Below are 18,246 nucleotides of genomic sequence, written 5' to 3' on the forward strand. Positions count from 1 at the left end.
ATGGCAAAGGGCTCAGTGGAAACTGGCAGTCCTCTGGAATATAATAACTAATGGGAGGTCTTTCCGCTCGAGTCACAAGTAAGGCGAATGTTTCTCTAACGGCCGGTCTCTGGTTGACGAAACTTTGTGTTATGAACTAGAATGTACCTTTTAACTTGGTAATAAATGAACCCCAATTGCCATCGCTTTCACAGTTTAAACGTCAGGATGCTAGGAGCTTTGCAAAAACTTTTCAACTGAGTGAGAAGGCTTTTTGGAATTGCTAAAAGCCATCCGTGAGGACATCTGCCAAACCAGATCGCGGCTCCTACCCAAGCTCCTCTTCCAAGACCCTTCTCCTCCGGGGAGTAGGGACCTCAGACAGCTCAGCACACATCCCCTTTCCATGTTAATTTGGTTTTAGTTTGTGCATCAGCTCCGTGTTAGGTCTTATTCTTCTGGCCTCCACCTGCCTCTCCAGGGTGACTGAGGGTGAGCCTGGCCCCTCCGGGCTTCTCCCTGGGAGCCCGTCCTCAGCTCCTCTGTGTGCCAACACAGCCTCCTCACCACCCCTGCAGCCCACACCACACTGGCCCAAAGCACAGCTGCCCATTGCGGGTGTGTCTGTTTACACTTCATTTCTCAGGGAAGCCTTCTGTGAGGCCACACCCTCGGGGAGGTCTCCCTGGTCCATACTCTGCCCCCGCTATGGCGTATAGTTCTCCGTGGAAACTGTCATCCCCTTGCCCCCATCTATTGTTCACGCTGCCCTCCCTGATGAAGAGTAGCCCCGCGAGCGGCATCACCAGAGCTCCATCTAGCATAGGGAAGACAACAGTTGAGGTTGTGTGTTTGAGGTTTGACTACTCAACTCAGTACTCAAATTACATAAGTTAATCAGGAGCAAATTAGTAGTACATTGTGCCCACTATGTGGATACTTCTGTCCCTCAACTAATAGTGGCCTGCCGCCCTCTTGGGGACTCTAGAACACCAGAATATTTAAGCCTGGCAAAGAGACACATCACACCTTTTCTCATGTACACACCCACTGCTAGTGATTACTTCCTCTTCGTCTCTCTCCACCTTGAACTATCAAATAGGCTTTAAAGTTCAAAGGAGAGAGTAGTTTAATGAACAGCATATGAAATAAAGAACAATAGTATTAGCCTAACAACAACTCACAGAGACAATGTATGAGCATTAACTAGTTTGCATGCTTTATCAAGGAAATGCAAATTTCTTCTTAAATTATTTCCTATTCATTGCAAGTAGTGAGAAACAATATGAAAAGGGAGGATGTAGCAATAGAGATAAATTAATAAAGCACATAGTTTAGGTCATACTACTCGCTTTACTTTAATATTGGTAATGATAACAAATATCGGAACAATGTAGTACTTACAGTAATTATTGAAGTAGCCAAAAGGAATTTTGAAGAGGTTAATAATTTCCCATCCCTGTTCATAGTATATTAAACATTGATTGATCAGTAGTAGCTTGAAGGTATGAATCAATTAGCAGTCTCCTAGGTGCGAGCTCTAAACTGAGAATCCAAGGGAATGGAGTGCATTTACACATCTTGGAAAAACAGTGCCATAAATGTTGTATAAGAATTACTGCTGTTCTTCAAGAGACATGTTTCCAGAAATGACCAAGGTAGAAAACGTTTCAGGCAGATCAGTACAATGTATGGAAAATTTAGTAAAGTTTGCAGGAAGTTCATTAATAACATAGGGAATATAAGTAAATAAATATAAATAAATAAACATAGGAAACAGAAATAAAACTACTTATTTTTAATAAGTAGTTTAAAGTAACATTAAAGTAGTTTTAAGTAACATTTTACAGTATTATAAAGTAATATTTTACAGTAAAAATCCTGTAAAATAAAGATGTATATATATATAGATGTGTGTGTGTATGTGTGTGTGTGTGTATATATAGAACTACATTTAATGAATTCAAAAATATGTCTCCACTAGCTAACTAGAACACAATGTAGCATAATATCACTTTTAACTCCACTCTGGGCTTCCTGTTTTGGCAGATTCACCTCATTGAGGCATTGCAGGAGAATCAGTCATTTCTATAGCATTCATGAGGTCTCCAATGGGGACATCCCTTACAAAGAAAGGCAGAACGATCACAGGTCAATACCTAGGTAAATACCTAAGTAAATACCAGTGAAGGGGGAAATCCACAGGAAACAAAAATAATTATTTACTGATCAATCCGCTTTGCATTTAATATCTCTTACCCTATATGCGTGGCCTTTTGATAGGATACAGGGAATTAGGAGACAGAATAGCAACTGATTCATGTCCATAAGCAGAATTGTCTCTCCCTTTGCTGGGGAGCCCAATGTGCCAGCAGCTCTCAAAAGACACTCAGATGTTAATTCCAAATATAACCTAAACATATCCATGACACCTGGAATCTGAGACTTGGTATAGTGACAGTTCTATAAAAGTTCTATAAAAGGAATATAAGTCAATAAAGCAGAGATATCAAAAATATGCTTAAGCTCAATAGATATTAAAGAGGTGGAATTTTCCAAAGGGAAATAAAGGTAACGATATCACATAAAAAGGAGATAGCTGTAGATCTGAGAATTCTGTTGCAATAAATGGAATTTGGGCCCCAGTTTTTGCCCCTCCTTGCGCCCATGTTTTCTTTCAGGTAGCTTTGTTGTTTCTCTTAAAAAGAGAGAAAGATTTCCCCACTCCTTGGAACACAACCTAAAACTTGGTTTGGCCATCAGAATGTGGACAGAAGGGTCTGTTGATTACGCACGGTGGCGTCTGTTTGCCTCCTTGCTCTTTTGCCATCGCCACAAGAACGTGAGCAACGCGTGGGGCAAGCTGAGTCCGTCTCACAGAGACACCTGGCCAGACCTGCGTCTAGAAGCAAAGCCACCCAACCAAGTGTGGCCTTGGCTGACTGTCCTCCCCCTCGTGCAGGTGCATGGAATGAACAAATGCTTCTGTCTGGATGGTACTCAGATTTGGTGGTTTTCTGTTACACAGCATTATTCTGACAATAGCTAATTGATACATTTACACATTAAAATGAGAAAAAGGGTGCGCCTTTCCCTTAGGAATCTGGAAAAATACTTTTCTCTCCCTGAGATTGACTGTTCACTCTTTTACCAGGACATCAGAAAATTCACATCTGATTGATCTAGAGAGTTACATCCAATGAGTTCCTTCTAGGTTGGCCACTGACTCACTTTCCTCTTTCCTATACTAACAATCGTATTAATGTTCAAATGTTTACCCTTTTCTCTCATGTGCTGGGGATACTATTGACTGTGACCTCATCTGTAAACTTGTAGAATTAAATTACACCAGTGGTTCCTGAATGTCCTTTGGGTCCCAGGGCTCCAAACAGGTGTCTGGAGGAGACAGCATGAGGGAAGCAGAGGAGGAAAAAGCTAAATGGTTGAAGTGCTAACCTCTCCACCAGCAAAACTCTGTTTTAATCTATCTCGGATATTGAGAATATTGAGATTTTACTTGGAAAATTAGTTCCTCTGCCTAAAAAGCAAAATTAAAAACCACTCGACAAAATGTTTTTTAATGTCTCCTCACACTGAAAACACTGTGCTTAAGGGTTTTGTTTTGGCCACTTCCGTCTCTTCTTCACTACCTCCATGAACCCTAACTTAAGATATGATCACCTCAACTTTCATCCCAATTTCCTGACGTACTCCCTGCGATGTTATAAATTATGCCATTTCATTCCCCTGCATCAAATTAGAGTAAAACTACAACTGGTGGGGCCTCGGGCTCTGCCTTTCTGCAGTCTGATTTCCTGGCTCTTACCTCACCTGCCCATGTTGGCTTAAACACACCCAGCTCTTTCCCCCTCAGAGTCTTCTCCCATGCTGGTGCCTTTGTTTGGAACACTCTTCCCCTACTCTTCCCATGTTGACTTCTTATTAACCTACAGTTTTCCATTGCTAAGCCCCCGGGCTGTCAAGGATCACTCAAACAAATGCAGGTCCCGTCTGCCTCCATCATTCTCCATGACAACCTGGAAGTTGCGCCTTCTTCTTTGCACTCATAATGACTTACACTTACGGGAGCATTTGCTGGCTACTTTTATTATTTGACTTTCCATTAAGTATGAGCTCCATTATTTTTGTATTTCCAGGACCCAAAGCCTTGCCTGGCATATGGTATATGCTCAATCACATGAATGAATAAGTGACTTCCTTAGCTTTTATCAACAGGCCTTTTTTTCACTACCACCTGCCTACGCTGTATAGTATTTCCCTGTTAACACGTGGCCCCAGTGTCTGATGTGCTCACAGCTGCTCTCTCAGTTACCTTCCTTAATTCATGTATGGTGTTCCTTCTACCCCTGCACATCAGAATTTTCCCTTTCAACTTGCTTTATTCACCATACCTCCCTCTTCTTATCCTTTTGGCACTGATGGCCACGATCGGATCTCTTCTAGAACATTATTACCAAGCTAATCCTGTATCTTAAAATTAGATTATACTTGGAATGAACTTAACCATAACAGTTATTCAACAAATGTGATTCGACAGAAGTAAATGCTCTATGCTATTTGTCTGAGGTGAGTGAGGGCTTTGGGGAATGCCCAAGTTTCAAGCATCGTAACCAGCATATAGTTTCAAGTAAACAGTGACCGAAGTCCTAACTAATTTCATTATCCTTTGTCAGAAGAAGAGACAGAAATAAGTGTCTGGTTTGTGTCTAGTCTAGCAAACAGGGACCCGATGGACAAGAATGTGGCATGCCTTCCCAGTGGTGCCCCGAGCAGAGACAGCAGATCTGAAGAATGGTAACATTATGATCATTAGAGGAATGAAGTCTGTGGGGGCCGGAGGTTGGTCATGAGCTCTCACGACACTCTGGATGCTCTGAAAGTAGGCACAAGGCTTCTGGATTCCGGAAAGAGAATTCTCCCAGAAGTGAAAAAGTTGGCATCTTGGCTTAGACCAAAATGCCTTAGGGAGTTTGTTTGGTATGAGTCAAGTTAGAAAAATTCAGTGTATCCTGAGTGAAGTGAAAACATTTAGTTTCCTTATCTACAAAGCTGAGAACCACACTGTAAACCACAGTTCAAAAGGAAAGGTCCCTGGCCTCAGATGTCAGTAGACAACAACTCCATGGTGCCCAGCTTCCGCCCTCATTTGTGAGAGGTGCCATCTCTATGGTTGTCTATCTTTGGCAATTATATGATGTACTTTTGTGAGCAAATGATTACAAAAAATGGAGTCAGATAATAAGAGCATTTCGGGTCACCAAGGCAGTCGGATGTTCGTTCAAGCCGAGACACAATTCTGTAGCTTCAGCATATGCTCGTGGGTGTGACGTAACTAGGGCTTCCCTTTTATCCAAACAAAGAAGTTGGATAACATCCTGACAAGCTGGGGGGTCACCAACTATCTGCAGCGATCAGCACAGGGAAAAATTCAGGAAGGAAGGGATTAAGGAAAATGACAAAAATTTTCAAACCTGGCACTGATATCTTCCCCACGGTTGGATGCTTCAACTCCATGATGAGGCCATTGTGTAACACCTTTAAATGTAAAAACAGACAGGAGAATAAATTATAAAATAAAACTATTTAGTCTCAAGGAGTTCAAAAAGCCACCTATTTGGTCCATTGAAGAAAAGATATTGCAAAATGTAAAGATGTTTGGAATTTTAATTTGGAAATAAATGTTTTATTTTATTTTTTTATTTTTTCCTTTAAGATTTATTTATTTATTTATTTGACAGATAGAGATCACAAGTAGGCAGAGAAGTAGGCAAAGAGAGGCGGAAGAAGACTCTCCGCTGAGCAGAGAGCCCACTGTGGGGCTCAATCCCAGGACCCTGGGATCATGACCTAAGCCGAAGGCAGAGGCTTTAACTCACTGAGCCACCTAGGCGTCCCTGGAAGTAAATATTTTAAATAAAAATATTTCTATCCTCTATTAAATCAAGTGAAGCCAAAAAGAATTAGAAGATTCCAGGACTAGCAAACTGCATTTTTTAATAAAGTCTTCCCACTCTTCAAAATGTTATTTGCTCCTAAGTATAGGGCACGATTTTCCCCCCCTTTCATCTATGTTTGATCCCCTAAATACTAAAGTTTGGCCTCTTCCTGCATTACCTCACTGCAGGACATGGCCAAAGTCAACTGCAGAAGGACAGAATGCGAAAAGAACCAGGACCTGGAAAAGGGCAGCCCATGGGGATGGTATATGTGTTCCTGGCAATGTATTCAGTGGAAGGTGTGGGGAGACAGACCAGTTTGAAAGGTGAACCGGAACTAGAAGGCCTAGTGGCTGCTGGGAGTGGACAGATTCAGGGCTGCTCTTACCAGAGCCAGGAGCCCCGAGTGGACTCAGGTGAGACGCTTGAGCAGGAGATGGAAACCAGGCATGTTTTCAGTGATAACAAGACCATAATGATCAGACTACATCTCAGAACGATGAGTCAGTAGGAGCTGGCAAGGAGAAAACTGAGGAAAACAACAGCAACAACAGAGACCCCATCCTAGAGGGCTGGTCAGACTCCCATGCACGGAGACCAGGATCAAGAACACGAGGCAGATTTGACCTCAGGGTTAAGACACAAGGCCAGTTACTAGGCCAGGGACATTCTATCAGGACTAGAGAAACATAAATGTGACTTGATGTTGAATTGCTTGATCACTGGAACAGAGCTACCTAAATCCTTGGCTTTCACTTTTCCTACTGGGTAGGTAGGAATCCAGAATGTGGCAAGGATCAAGAGTCCTCCAACTGCGGGTGGAGGATAAGACGAGGACTTGGAACTTGATTCTAGAACGTGAAATCTGAATTATGGGAGGCAAAACGTTTGGTCAAACACAAACGAAAATGCTACAAAAGTTGGTTTCCTTTGTTTATTTATTTATTTTTTTAACAACCGGAGACTACCTGGGTATACTGTCTCAAAGAACCCCCAAATTCAATTTACTATTCCTATTACTGAATGTTCACTGAGACATAAAAGGGCAGCTTACGTATGAATTGGTTTCACCTGTACTGCCTACCAAATGGAGAGCTTCTCTCTTCCCGTTCTGTGCAGGGATCTAAGGGGCAGAAGGGATTGAGTGGCACAGTAAACTTACGGACCAGGCTTTCATGCTAATATCCCAAAGAGCCATATGTTGTAATGGTTCTACAGGATTTTGAGCTTCAGGTAAAAACAAGATGTGCATATCCATACCCTCATCATAGTCTGTTCACACAGAGTTAAAAGAGCATGGAATTTAAAAAAAAAAAAAAACTAACTAACAAAAATGATTTCTCCCTTAGACAACCCAGGGGAAAGAGGTCAAAATTCTTGGGCTCTCTCCAAGTCCAGGGAGCTTTTTGGTCATGTTACGGAATAAGCCAGTAAGACAACCTCGCAGGTGACATTTTAAGGTTAAAAGTATGACCCTGCTGGGTCTCAATATTCTGGGGCACCACTGTTTTCTTTGGGAACGGTCACCACCTTTGGGGCGATGCTCTTTAAACAACCCCGTCAAACGACCCCCCCTCGGCGAGGGTGATGCCACACCATATGGAGATCCTTTCTAGGGATGCCTTGCCTCTCTTTTGGAATCACCAGCTTTGCACCCAGGAGCTGGCCAGAGAAAATTCTTGCCAGTGTTAGAACTGAGCTATAATTTAACTCTGGTGTGGCTCGTTCTCAGCACCCGCCCAGCACAGCCTCCTCCTATGTGGGTGTGGGGGCTAAATGCCAAGGCGAGGTGCTAAATCTCAGTTCTACTGAGGACAGGAACAAAAATACCAAGCTAAATTTCACTCGAAACAATTATCTGCACACTGAATCATTCTTCTCTTCTCCTATCTGTTGCCCTCCTGACTACCTCTTCGTAATAACACTGCAGTGCTACTCACAAAAGACAAAAGTGAGTGTTCTTTAGCTAAATATAACTTAACTGATACTGTTGAAATTAATTAACGCTGAATTCTAATCGTGGTGGAAACGTTAAGTGTCAAACGTGAAAGGGTAGTTGGTAAAGGTCAAGGGACATACGTCAAAGTTTTGTGCAAGCAAAACCTCGCAGTTGATTGAAGTTTCTTGGGGAAGCAGCTTCAAGAAGATACTTCCTTCGGCCCTCCCCTCATTGCTGTTTGTATATGACCCTCCTGAGAGGAAACTTTGTAATCCAGCCTCATCACTTCCCTTGCATCGAAAATCACTCAGTTTCAGGCAGAAATATAAATCGTTCCCATGCTTGGCACAGGAAGTTAACTGCAGCTTTTCATTTGCTATAGCGTTTGTACAGTTAGGAAATAAATGGGCTAGCCTGCACCCACATCTTCAGAAAGCCTGGGCCGATTCCCCTGCTGGGTCACCAGGCACTTTTATGGAAAACCGCGAGTCGATACAATTCCATAGGCTTCCTTCATGAATCAGGTCAGATGATCTCGGGAACAATTGAAGCCGAGCCCTGCTGTCCCTGGAAACCCTGCCTAATGACTCGGAATCTTGGAAAACTCTCCAGCCTTGTTTGTGGGGCGAGTCCTGCTCTGTTTAGCAACATATTCGAGAATCTCAGAACCCAGGCAGTCTGTCTGAATTTCAGCATAAATTTCTCCTCCTGCACTTCAAGCGTATTGTCTCCCCCTAACTTCATTGGAAACGCAGGACCTTGGCATGCACCAGCATTCGGATAACATTTCCTTGGCAATGGTGACGAAATGTTCCCCGTTCCTTTTCTCACCAGGGCTCAACACCCTAAACTCTATTACCTTAACCTAGAAATTCAGATTGAAAGTGTTTCATTTTCTGACCACTCACAATGGAATGAGGACCTCAGCTCTAGAGGCCTCCAATACCATTTTCTCTTAAGGCAATATCATGGCTGGAACCCCTCAGACTGGCTATTTGTAGCGTTTGGGGTACACATTTAGTTATTTTTAAATGAGGCAAAGAACCTTCCCTAGAACTTTGCACTGAATGTTGTCCTTCTTTTCCTTATTTTATCCTCCCTAGATCTCTTATGGTGGGGTAGCTCTTCTAAATTTCATTTTTTCTCCTTATAATTGCAAAAGCCTATTCCTGACAAGAATAGAATTGTAGCGAGTGCACCAACCTCTTTAGCAAAGTATCAGGCCGATTTAAAATAAGGTTTTTCTTTCTTCTTCAAGAGTTTCACAGATTGACAGCCTAATGACAGAGTCAAATGGTAATGTATTAATGATGGGGGTGGGGGGAAGGGTAAAATGTATACCTTAAAGTGATGTGGGAAATAAAAGTTTAAGTAGGAAAGTCTTTTGAATAGTCCTATAGCAGGAGTGGCAGACCCAGTCTGTAATACAGCACTAACAAGAAAAGAAATGTAAAAAATAAAAAAGCAATACCCACTCTATAGGTGGTAAAAATCTCTAAGGAAAGCAAGAGCTCTGGGTCAAGAGTAGAAGTAGCAAAACATACACAAAGGAAAAGAGACAGACTGCAGGCATTAAGTGACATACACGAATGGTATGTGTAAAGATCATATTGAAAATCAATATAATCCCACAAATGACATTAACCGTGTTGTGCAATAGTGAACTGACCTACCCCAACTTTGAACAGAGACGTGACCTATTCATTCCACTGAACAAACATCACAGAGCACCTATATATTAGACAATAGGATGGGGCTGGCAGTAAAAAGATGAATGAACTTGCATTCAAAGTGCCTGTAATTAGAAGGGAGGGTTGGGAATAAGAGACCTGAGCCAATTTTTACAACAGTTTAAGCTCCACGTGAAGGAGCAAAATCCAATAAGTAACAAGTAAGTGACTTTGTCTATCTTGGAAAGAAGCTGCAGGACCTAGTAAAAGGCACTGCACAAAGATAGTATCAAAATAAAATGCCAGGTTAGCAACTGCAAGGAAAAGTATAATACCAGCAGTTATCACCCACAAAACTCCTTAAGAGTCAGACATTGTGTTACAAGGGAAAGAGCTGTCTCCATCCAATCGTCTCATTAAGTAGACCAGGTAGGAATTATTCTCATCTGCATTTCTACTGATAGGTGATGGAAGCCTAAAGAGGTTGAGAACTTGCTCAAGGCTCACAGTTAATAAATGGTCGACTCTGGATTATAATTAAGGTATGTCTGACCCTAACCTTTTAGCCAGTTGGAGACTCAGTAAAAGAAAAGAAAAAAAAAAAAAAGTCAAGCATAATTTGATTTACCATTAAAATAACTAGCTGATGGGGTCAATTCTGTAAAACAAATTAGTCAATTTGCTAGGGAAAGAAAATCAGCCAAACGGATTGCTTGGCATCATGTAGCCCAATTAGTTAATAAACTGAGCTGCTCCCTTCCTGGGAGCCAAGGCTACCACAGATACAGAGGCTCTGAAAAGAGGAAGGATTTTGGCTCCAGTCTGGCTCAGATTTTGAAGGGAACAGACCCAGTAGGTGACCTTGGGCAAGGCACCTACATACTCTGAGGCTCAAAACCCTCCTCAATAAGAAGGTAGCAATAATATCTCTTTCTCAGGAGTTTGTAAGGATTAAGTAAGATATGAGTATAAAATGGCGAGCATAGCACCTTGGACAGAGTAAACTCACAATTAATGGCAACTAATTATCATTATCAGTAGACTGGGTTCAAACTCCATCTCCACCAAGGACAAGCTGTAGGGCTTTAAGGTGCATTCATTCATGTAACAAAAATAAACACATTAACAGCAATGATTAATAATCAATAATAAGCATTAAATGCATATTAATGTTCCAGGCATTATTAAGTGCTGAGAAGAAAAAAAAAAAAAAAAAACTAAGTCGCAGAACAAGCAAGGTCCTTACCCTCCAGAAGCTTACAGTCTTATAAGGCATATTTTTTAATTAAATGGTATCCACCAGACTGCTATTTTTACTTTAAAATATCTGTTTAGTTCCCTGCTATATCCCCAGTGCCTTGAACATTACCTGGGACTATCTGATAGATGCTAAATAATATTTTATTGGGTTTAACAAACCACATTTATTTATTCATTTATTTAATTAACTAACTGATTAAATTGAATTAACTAAGTAGCAAGTGGTTCCTTTTGTTTTCTTCATTTAGTGGGGGGTGTTGTCTCTTTTAAAATTTCAATAAATCCCTAGATTTCTCTAGATATGAAAATGTTTTACTGGCTTCCCAAAATATACTCATTTGTAGGAACTTAGTTATCAAGTTCTAATGTCACTTTGCCGCAATTCCCTCAGCTTCCTAAAGTTTTCCAAGTATCTGGAATCTGCCCTAGGTATAGTGACCCTATCTGAAAACACTGCAGAGGCCAAGAGGAGAAGCTCCTTGAGGACCAAGGTCATTACGAGTGAAGAAAAGCCAGAAAGGGGGATGCAGGAATTCAACAGAAACAGTGGGCACATGCGTTATACGTGTGAAGTGAATCTACCGCACTTGAAGAAAATAATGATAGTATTCTTCCTCATTGGGAAAACTCAGAAAACGATTCCCCAAACAGGCACGGATATATTAGAAAGCAACAAAGCGTTCCAATGAACTCATTCATTCCATGGTCCTTCAGTCATTCCTGTAGGTTAAGAGGAGAACAGCTGTGGTCAAGTTTCAATAACTGAAGGCGTGACATACAACTAGTGCGCTGAAAGTTAATTCAACGCTCCTGGGAAAAGATGCAAATGTAACACACAATTCATGAAAAAAATGAATAAGCAAATCCCTAACTTAGATCCTGGAGAGCAGATTTAGGTGCTGACACTTTCTTTTGTCTTACTCCTTTTGAAACAATTGCTATCACTAAAACTACTCTGGTGTTAAATGCACATGACACAGCCTTTCCCCCTCCTTTTTCTAATGAAAAACACAAATATTAGTCTTTCAAAGAGCTATTCTAACATGTATGTATAGGTTAATGAGAACATGTAAAAACTTAAGAACATTACCCAGGTGTTTCCAGCCCCAATTTTGTCCCAATTCCTCCCTCTTCTATTCCCAAATAATCATCTCCTGATTTTTTGAAATTATCCTTCCTTTTTTTCATTCTTATATCCTATATGTTTATGTCTCTAAGAATTTCGTGCCTGTTTTCACCCATTTATAAGATTTATATCAATGAAATCATGTGTATGTATTCTTCTCTGATTTGCTTTTTCTCTTTAACCTGGTTTTTGAGACTCATCCATTTTGAAGTATCATGGCCATGGGCAATTACAGCCACTAATGTAAATTATGTCATTATACAGATATATCATAATTTATTAATTCTTTCTGCTCTTACATTGCTTTCAGTTATTTTGCTACAACAAAAACTGCTGTCATACTAAACATCTCTTCATGCAACAATGACTCTAGGCACAAACCTAGACACCAGGTACATGTATCTTTAATATTAGGTAACAGCATTCCTACCAGTAGTGAATATTATTTGCCAATCTAATCACTTTGCGATGCTATCTTACTGAAGCTTTAACTTGCATTTCCTTGATTACTAATGAGACTGAATATATTTTCCCTGCTTTTTATTTCCCCTTCAATGAAATGTTTGTTCAAGTCATTTGCATTTTTTCTATTTGCTTAATTATCTTTTCTCACTGGTTCATGAGTTCTTTATGTATTCTGGTTATGAATCCTTCATTGGAACATAAATTGACAATATTATGGCTTTATTTCTCACTCATTTTGTGGTATTCTGACAAACAGAAGTTTTTACTTTCAGCTTTCTGAAATTTATTGAATTTTCCCTTTATGTTCTGTATCTTTTATGACATATTTTAAAAATTCTTCCCAACTCTAGATGACAGGATAGTCTCCTAAATTTTCCTATTAAAATTTTAAAACATTGGCCTATTTATAATAAAAGCTCATAGCAAGTCAAGGATTGAGAGGAATTACCTTAGCTTGATTAAGATTGTCTACAAAACCCCTGAAGACAACATGGTATTTAATGCTAATAAACTGAAAACCTTTTCTCTAATGCTGAGAACAAGGCAAGGATGTCTGCTGTCACCACTCTTATTCAGCATATTACTAGAAGTTCTAGCCATGAAAATAAATCCAGAGAAAAGGCATAATCTGCTTAAGATATACAGATTGTAAGGAAAAAATAATAGAATAAGTAAATGTACAAGGGAGAAATATAAAAAGAAATATAATAAAAGGAAGTAATCGCACAGATGCCATGCTGGTCCACATAGAAATCCCGAAAAATAAATGAGGAAGTAATAAATAAATAATAAATAAATACTTCCTGAAGTAATAAATTAAAAAAGTAATAAACATTCCCGCATACCGACAACGAACCTGAGGAAACAAAAATGAAAAACATGATACCACTAACAATTGCTAAAAATAAATGAAATGTTTGGATACCAACTCAACATACAGGTGTAGCCTCTGGATGCCAGAAATTACAAAATGCTGATGAGAGAGATCAAAGGTCACCTAAAACGAATGGAGAAGTGTACTGTGTTCTTGGATTTGAAGACTCAACATTGTGAAGATGTCAAATCTCCTCTAATTTATCTATGGGTTTGATGCAATTCTTACCAAAATCCCAGAAGAGTTTTTCTTTAGATGTAAAAAAACTTTTACTGAAATTTATATGGAAAGACACAGACCTTAGAATAAGCAATCTTGAAAATAAGAGTAAAATGAAAGAGACCTAGTGTCCCAGATATTAAGGTATACTGGATAGATGCTATATGTCCTATAGGTACTTACAGAGTATGAAAATGGAATAGAATAGAGAACTCAGAAATATATCCACACAGCGTACGCCCAGATAATTCTGGGAAAGGTGTAAATGCAATGAAGAAAGGACAGCTTCTTTTTTTTTTTTTTAAAGATTTTATTTATTTATTTGATAGAGAGAAATCACAAGTAGATGGAGAGGCAGACAGAGAGAGAGAGGGGAAGCAGGCTCCCCGCTGAGCAGAGAGCCCGATGCGGGACTCGACCCCAGGACCCTGAGATCATGACCTGAGCCGAAGGCAGCGGCTTAACCCACTGAGCCACCCAGGTGCCCCAAAGGACAGCTTCTTAAACAAATGGTACTGGAACAATCACAAGAAAAAAGAAAAATCTCAACCTAAATCTCATTCCTTATATAAAAAATAACTTAAATGGATCATGAACTTCAATGTATAATTTAAAGTTCTAAAATCGTAGAGAAAAATCTTTAATATTGCTTAGCAAAGATTGTGTGCAAGGGATGGGAAAAAAGCTACAAAATGAGAGAAATATTTGCAAACTGTATATCTGACAATGGACTAGTATCTTGTGTGTGTGTGTGTGTGTGTGTGTGTGTGTGTGTGTTTATCACTCTTATCACTTAACAGTAAAAAAAAAATCCAGTTAGAAAATAGGCAAAGGCTAGTACTTGGATGGGATACCGCCTGGGAATACTGGGTGCTGTAGGCTTAGGGGCGTCTGAGTGGCTCAGTGGATTAAAGACACTGCTTTCGGCTCAGGGCATGATCCCAGGGTCCTGGGATCTAGCCCCACATTGGGCTCTCTGCTCAGCCGGAGGCCTGCTTCTCTTCCTCTCTCTCTCACTCTGCCTACTTGTGATCTCTGTCAAATAAATAAATAAAATCTTAAAAAAAAAAAAAAAAAGAAAGAAAAGAAAAGAAAATAATCAAAGGCATACACAGACATGTTGCCCAAGGAGATACATAGATGGCAAATAAGCACTTGGGAAGATACTTGATATCATTACTCATGAAGGAGATATAAACTAAAAGCATAATGACATAATACCAATGGCTAAAGTTTTAAAAAGGGACACCAAACATTAGGAAACAGAAACGGGATCACTCACACGATTCTGTGGAGAATGTCAGACAAAAATCTGCATATAGCAAATAACATGGAGGACATAGGGAGATGGAGAGAAGGGAGTTGAGGGAAATTGGAAGGGGAGGTGAACCATGAGAGACTATGGATTCTGAAAAACAATCTGAGGGTTTTGAAGTGGCGGGGCGGAGGTTGCGGAGCCAGGTGGTAGGTTTTATGGAGGGCACGTATTGCATGGAGCACTGGGTGTGGTGTATAAACAATGAATTCTGTTTTGTTGAAAAGAAATAAAAAATAAAAATAAATTTTAAAAAATCTGCATATGAACATTCATAGCACCTTTATTTGTAATCGCCCAACACTGTGAACAGCAGAGAGGTCTTTCAACCTGTGGATCATGAAGCTAACTGCGGTACAGCATAGAATGGAATACTCCATACTGAAAATAAGAAGAAACAAGCCATTGATTCCCACCACAGCCTGGATGAAGGTTGATGGAATTGTGCTGAGTGTAAAGAGCCAATCCCCAAAGAGTACATAGTGTACGGTTGATTCCATTTACACAGCATTCTCAAAGTGATGAAATTCCAGAAACAGGCAACAGATTCCAATAGAGGATTCAGGAAAGATGGCCGCTGAATGGTTTTCAGGGCAGTAGGAGGGATTTCATGATGGAGCTGTTAGTATCTTGACTGTACCCATGGTATTACCCTGGTTGTTCTGATGCAAGGTAGTTTGGCAAGATGTTACTATTGTCGACCTGGTAAAAGGCCACCCAGGATCCCTGTACTAGTTCTTACAACTACATGAAAATCTATAATTATCGTAAAAATAAAATTTAATAATTTTTTTTCAAATTTTGGTCTTCCATATTTTGCTTTTGGGAAAAACTGGAATTGAATTTCACATATGATGTGGGAAGGGATTCGATTTCACGTTTCCCCCAGAGCCATTCGGAGCAGTCTCCTTCCTTTCCTCATGAATCTGTAATACCAGCTCTGGGGTAGATCACTTCTATACATGTTAGGGCTGCTCCTGGGCTCTCTGTTCTGTCCCGTGGGTACATTTGTCTACCCCGTGGCCAATACCACACTGACCAAATCCCTCTCTTTCATCATAAGGACCAGTGTTTCATTTGGCAAGATCCCCACCACACCTCTGCCTTGTTCTTTGTCTTCAAGGGTTCTTGGACCTTTGCTCTTGTCTATAAATTTTAAAGCCAGCCTTTCAGGTTCAGGGAAAACCCTACTGGGCAGAAATAACATCACTACAATATTATCTTACTACCCATTAAATGTTTACTTTAATAATTTCAATTTATTTAAGTCATTTTTAATATGTTTTATAAAGTGTTAGCATTTTTCATAATGGCTTTGCTCATTTTTCATTATATTTGTCCCTTATAAAAGCAGTCCATGTTAGCTGCCAAGGTGAAATGGATCTTTTTTTTTTTTTAACTTGCTGCTTATTGCTATTATATAGAAATAAAATTTACTATAAAATTATATCTGGCAAACAGTCTTATTAATAACTCATTTGTAGATTCTTTTGGTTTTCTATAAAATTAATGATATCATCTCTGAATAAATATAGTTTTGTTTTTCTGTTCCAAATTATACCTTTTATTCTGTTTTCTTATATTATATCATTGGCTAGGACTACCAGTATATTGAGTGTTAGCAAAAAACATTTTTATCTTGTTCTCAATTTTAAAGGAAATATACTTAATGTTTCATCATTATTTTTGCACCAAAGAATTGTAGGCACACTGTATTAGGATACAGAATATATTCCTAGTTTGTTGAGAACTTTTATCATAGATGTTGCCTTTTATCAGTTCTTTTTATCCATTTATTAAAAGAATACATTATTTTCCTCCATTAATCTGTTGACATGATGCATGAATTAATTTTCTAATACTGAATCAATCTTACATTTCAAGAAAAAAAATAAGTTTTGAATTTTATCTGCTACTGCTTTAACATTTTTTTGAATCTAGCTCATGAATGAGAATGGCATGCAATTTCCCTTTCTTGTTTTGCTCTTGAGTCTTAGAAACCAGAGTAATTCTTACTTCAGAATGTGAGCTGCAGTAAACCCTTTTTTTCCTATTTTCTGAAAGCATTTGTGTACGATTGGAATATCTGGTCCTGATGGAAACTCACCTGAATACTCTCTCTTTGGGGCTGGTGTTTTGTTAGTGAGAAGATTTTTCATTACCAGTTTATTCTTTGATTCAATATAGGGAATTTTAGATATTCTTTTTTTTCTTGAGTAAGTTTCAATAATGCATATTTTCTTGGAGTTTCACTACACCAACTTTTCAAATTTGTTGTCCTAAAATTTTTCATTACTAATCATATAATTTTAGAATTATTGCATCTTTTCAGTGAATTGAACTTTTTATTATTATAGGGTAGACTTCTATAGTAATGCATTTTGTTTTAAAGTCTGAACTAACATTATTAGAGCTACATGAGCTTCATTTTGGTTTGGTTTGTCTTCATGTATCATTTTGTGCCTTTACAATAAATCTTTCTAAGTTTTACATTTTAGGCAAATCTCCTGAAAATAGAAAATCACGGGACTTAGCCAGTCTTTGAATTAGAGGATTTAGTGCATTTACATGGGAATCAGGATTATTAATAAATTTGAAATTATTTCTAGCACCTTAATACTTAGGGTTCTCTTTTTGTCACACTTACGGAAAAGAATCTCATCTTGCCTTGTTTGGGATTAGCTGAGATTGTTTTCCCACACTCCATTTTCCCCATATTTACCGGTTTGGAAGATACACACCTATGCTTTTCTTTTCCCCTACAAGTTTTAACATACCCATTTAAATTAATAAAATACAAATCTGGTTAATAGCTACCCAGTTATCCCCATGCTAATTTATAATCCGGATATTCCCAAACTTTCTCTGCTCCCCGTGTCTGTAATGTCTCAGTAATTTCTTCACAGTGTCCCAAGGCAAAAAGAAGAATCTTTGGTTTTATTAACTAATTTCATTTTGTTTATTAAATAATTAGGTCAAAACAACTTATCATGTATTTATATCCTAACAACTTGGGAGCTATCTGAAAAAAGTAATAGATTTAAATTGAAGGAAGAAATAATAATTTTGTTTCATTCTCCAAAAGCCACAATTATTTTCTTGTACCACATGTACACTTGTTAGGCACTATACAACTTCTCAAATCTTGGAATAAAATGATACATTTCCACCCTTATTTCTTGTTAAGTATGTATTTTCTTCTGGTATTCGGGGTTTTTTTTTTCCATAGAAATATCCATTGCAAAATTCAGTTTCATACAGATAAGATGGAATCGAAAGGAACATAATGAATTCAATATGGAAACCGTGAACAGCCTTGAGCTAGCATTCCATGCTGCATCCAACAGATGTTGCTCTGTCTCCCTAGAAATTTCTCGTAACTTCTGGTTCCCTTGTGTGTTCACTAGGATGCTGTGGGTGCTTCAATAAATAGCTTGGGAAC

At 39.0% G+C, this 18,246-nt stretch overlaps 1 protein-coding gene across 4 annotated transcripts in view; it reads right to left on the reverse strand.

The window, feature by feature from the left end:
- The window catches only part of SUGCT (succinyl-CoA:glutarate-CoA transferase), an 808,589-nt gene that overhangs the window by 103,897 nt on the left and 686,446 nt on the right, over positions 1–18,246 (reverse strand). For all 4 annotated transcript variants that reach the window (XM_082692660.1, XM_082692659.1, XM_082692656.1 and 1 more), the window contains one exon: positions 5,472–5,535. In XM_082692660.1, coding sequence (XP_082548786.1) covers positions 5,472–5,535 — 64 coding nt within the window. The remainder of the gene's footprint in view (positions 1–5,471; positions 5,536–18,246) is intronic.

The sequence above is a fragment of the Mustela nivalis genome (assembly GCF_964662115.1).
Source record: "Mustela nivalis genome assembly, chromosome: 12".
NCBI classification, from domain to species: domain Eukaryota; kingdom Metazoa; phylum Chordata; class Mammalia; order Carnivora; family Mustelidae; genus Mustela; species Mustela nivalis.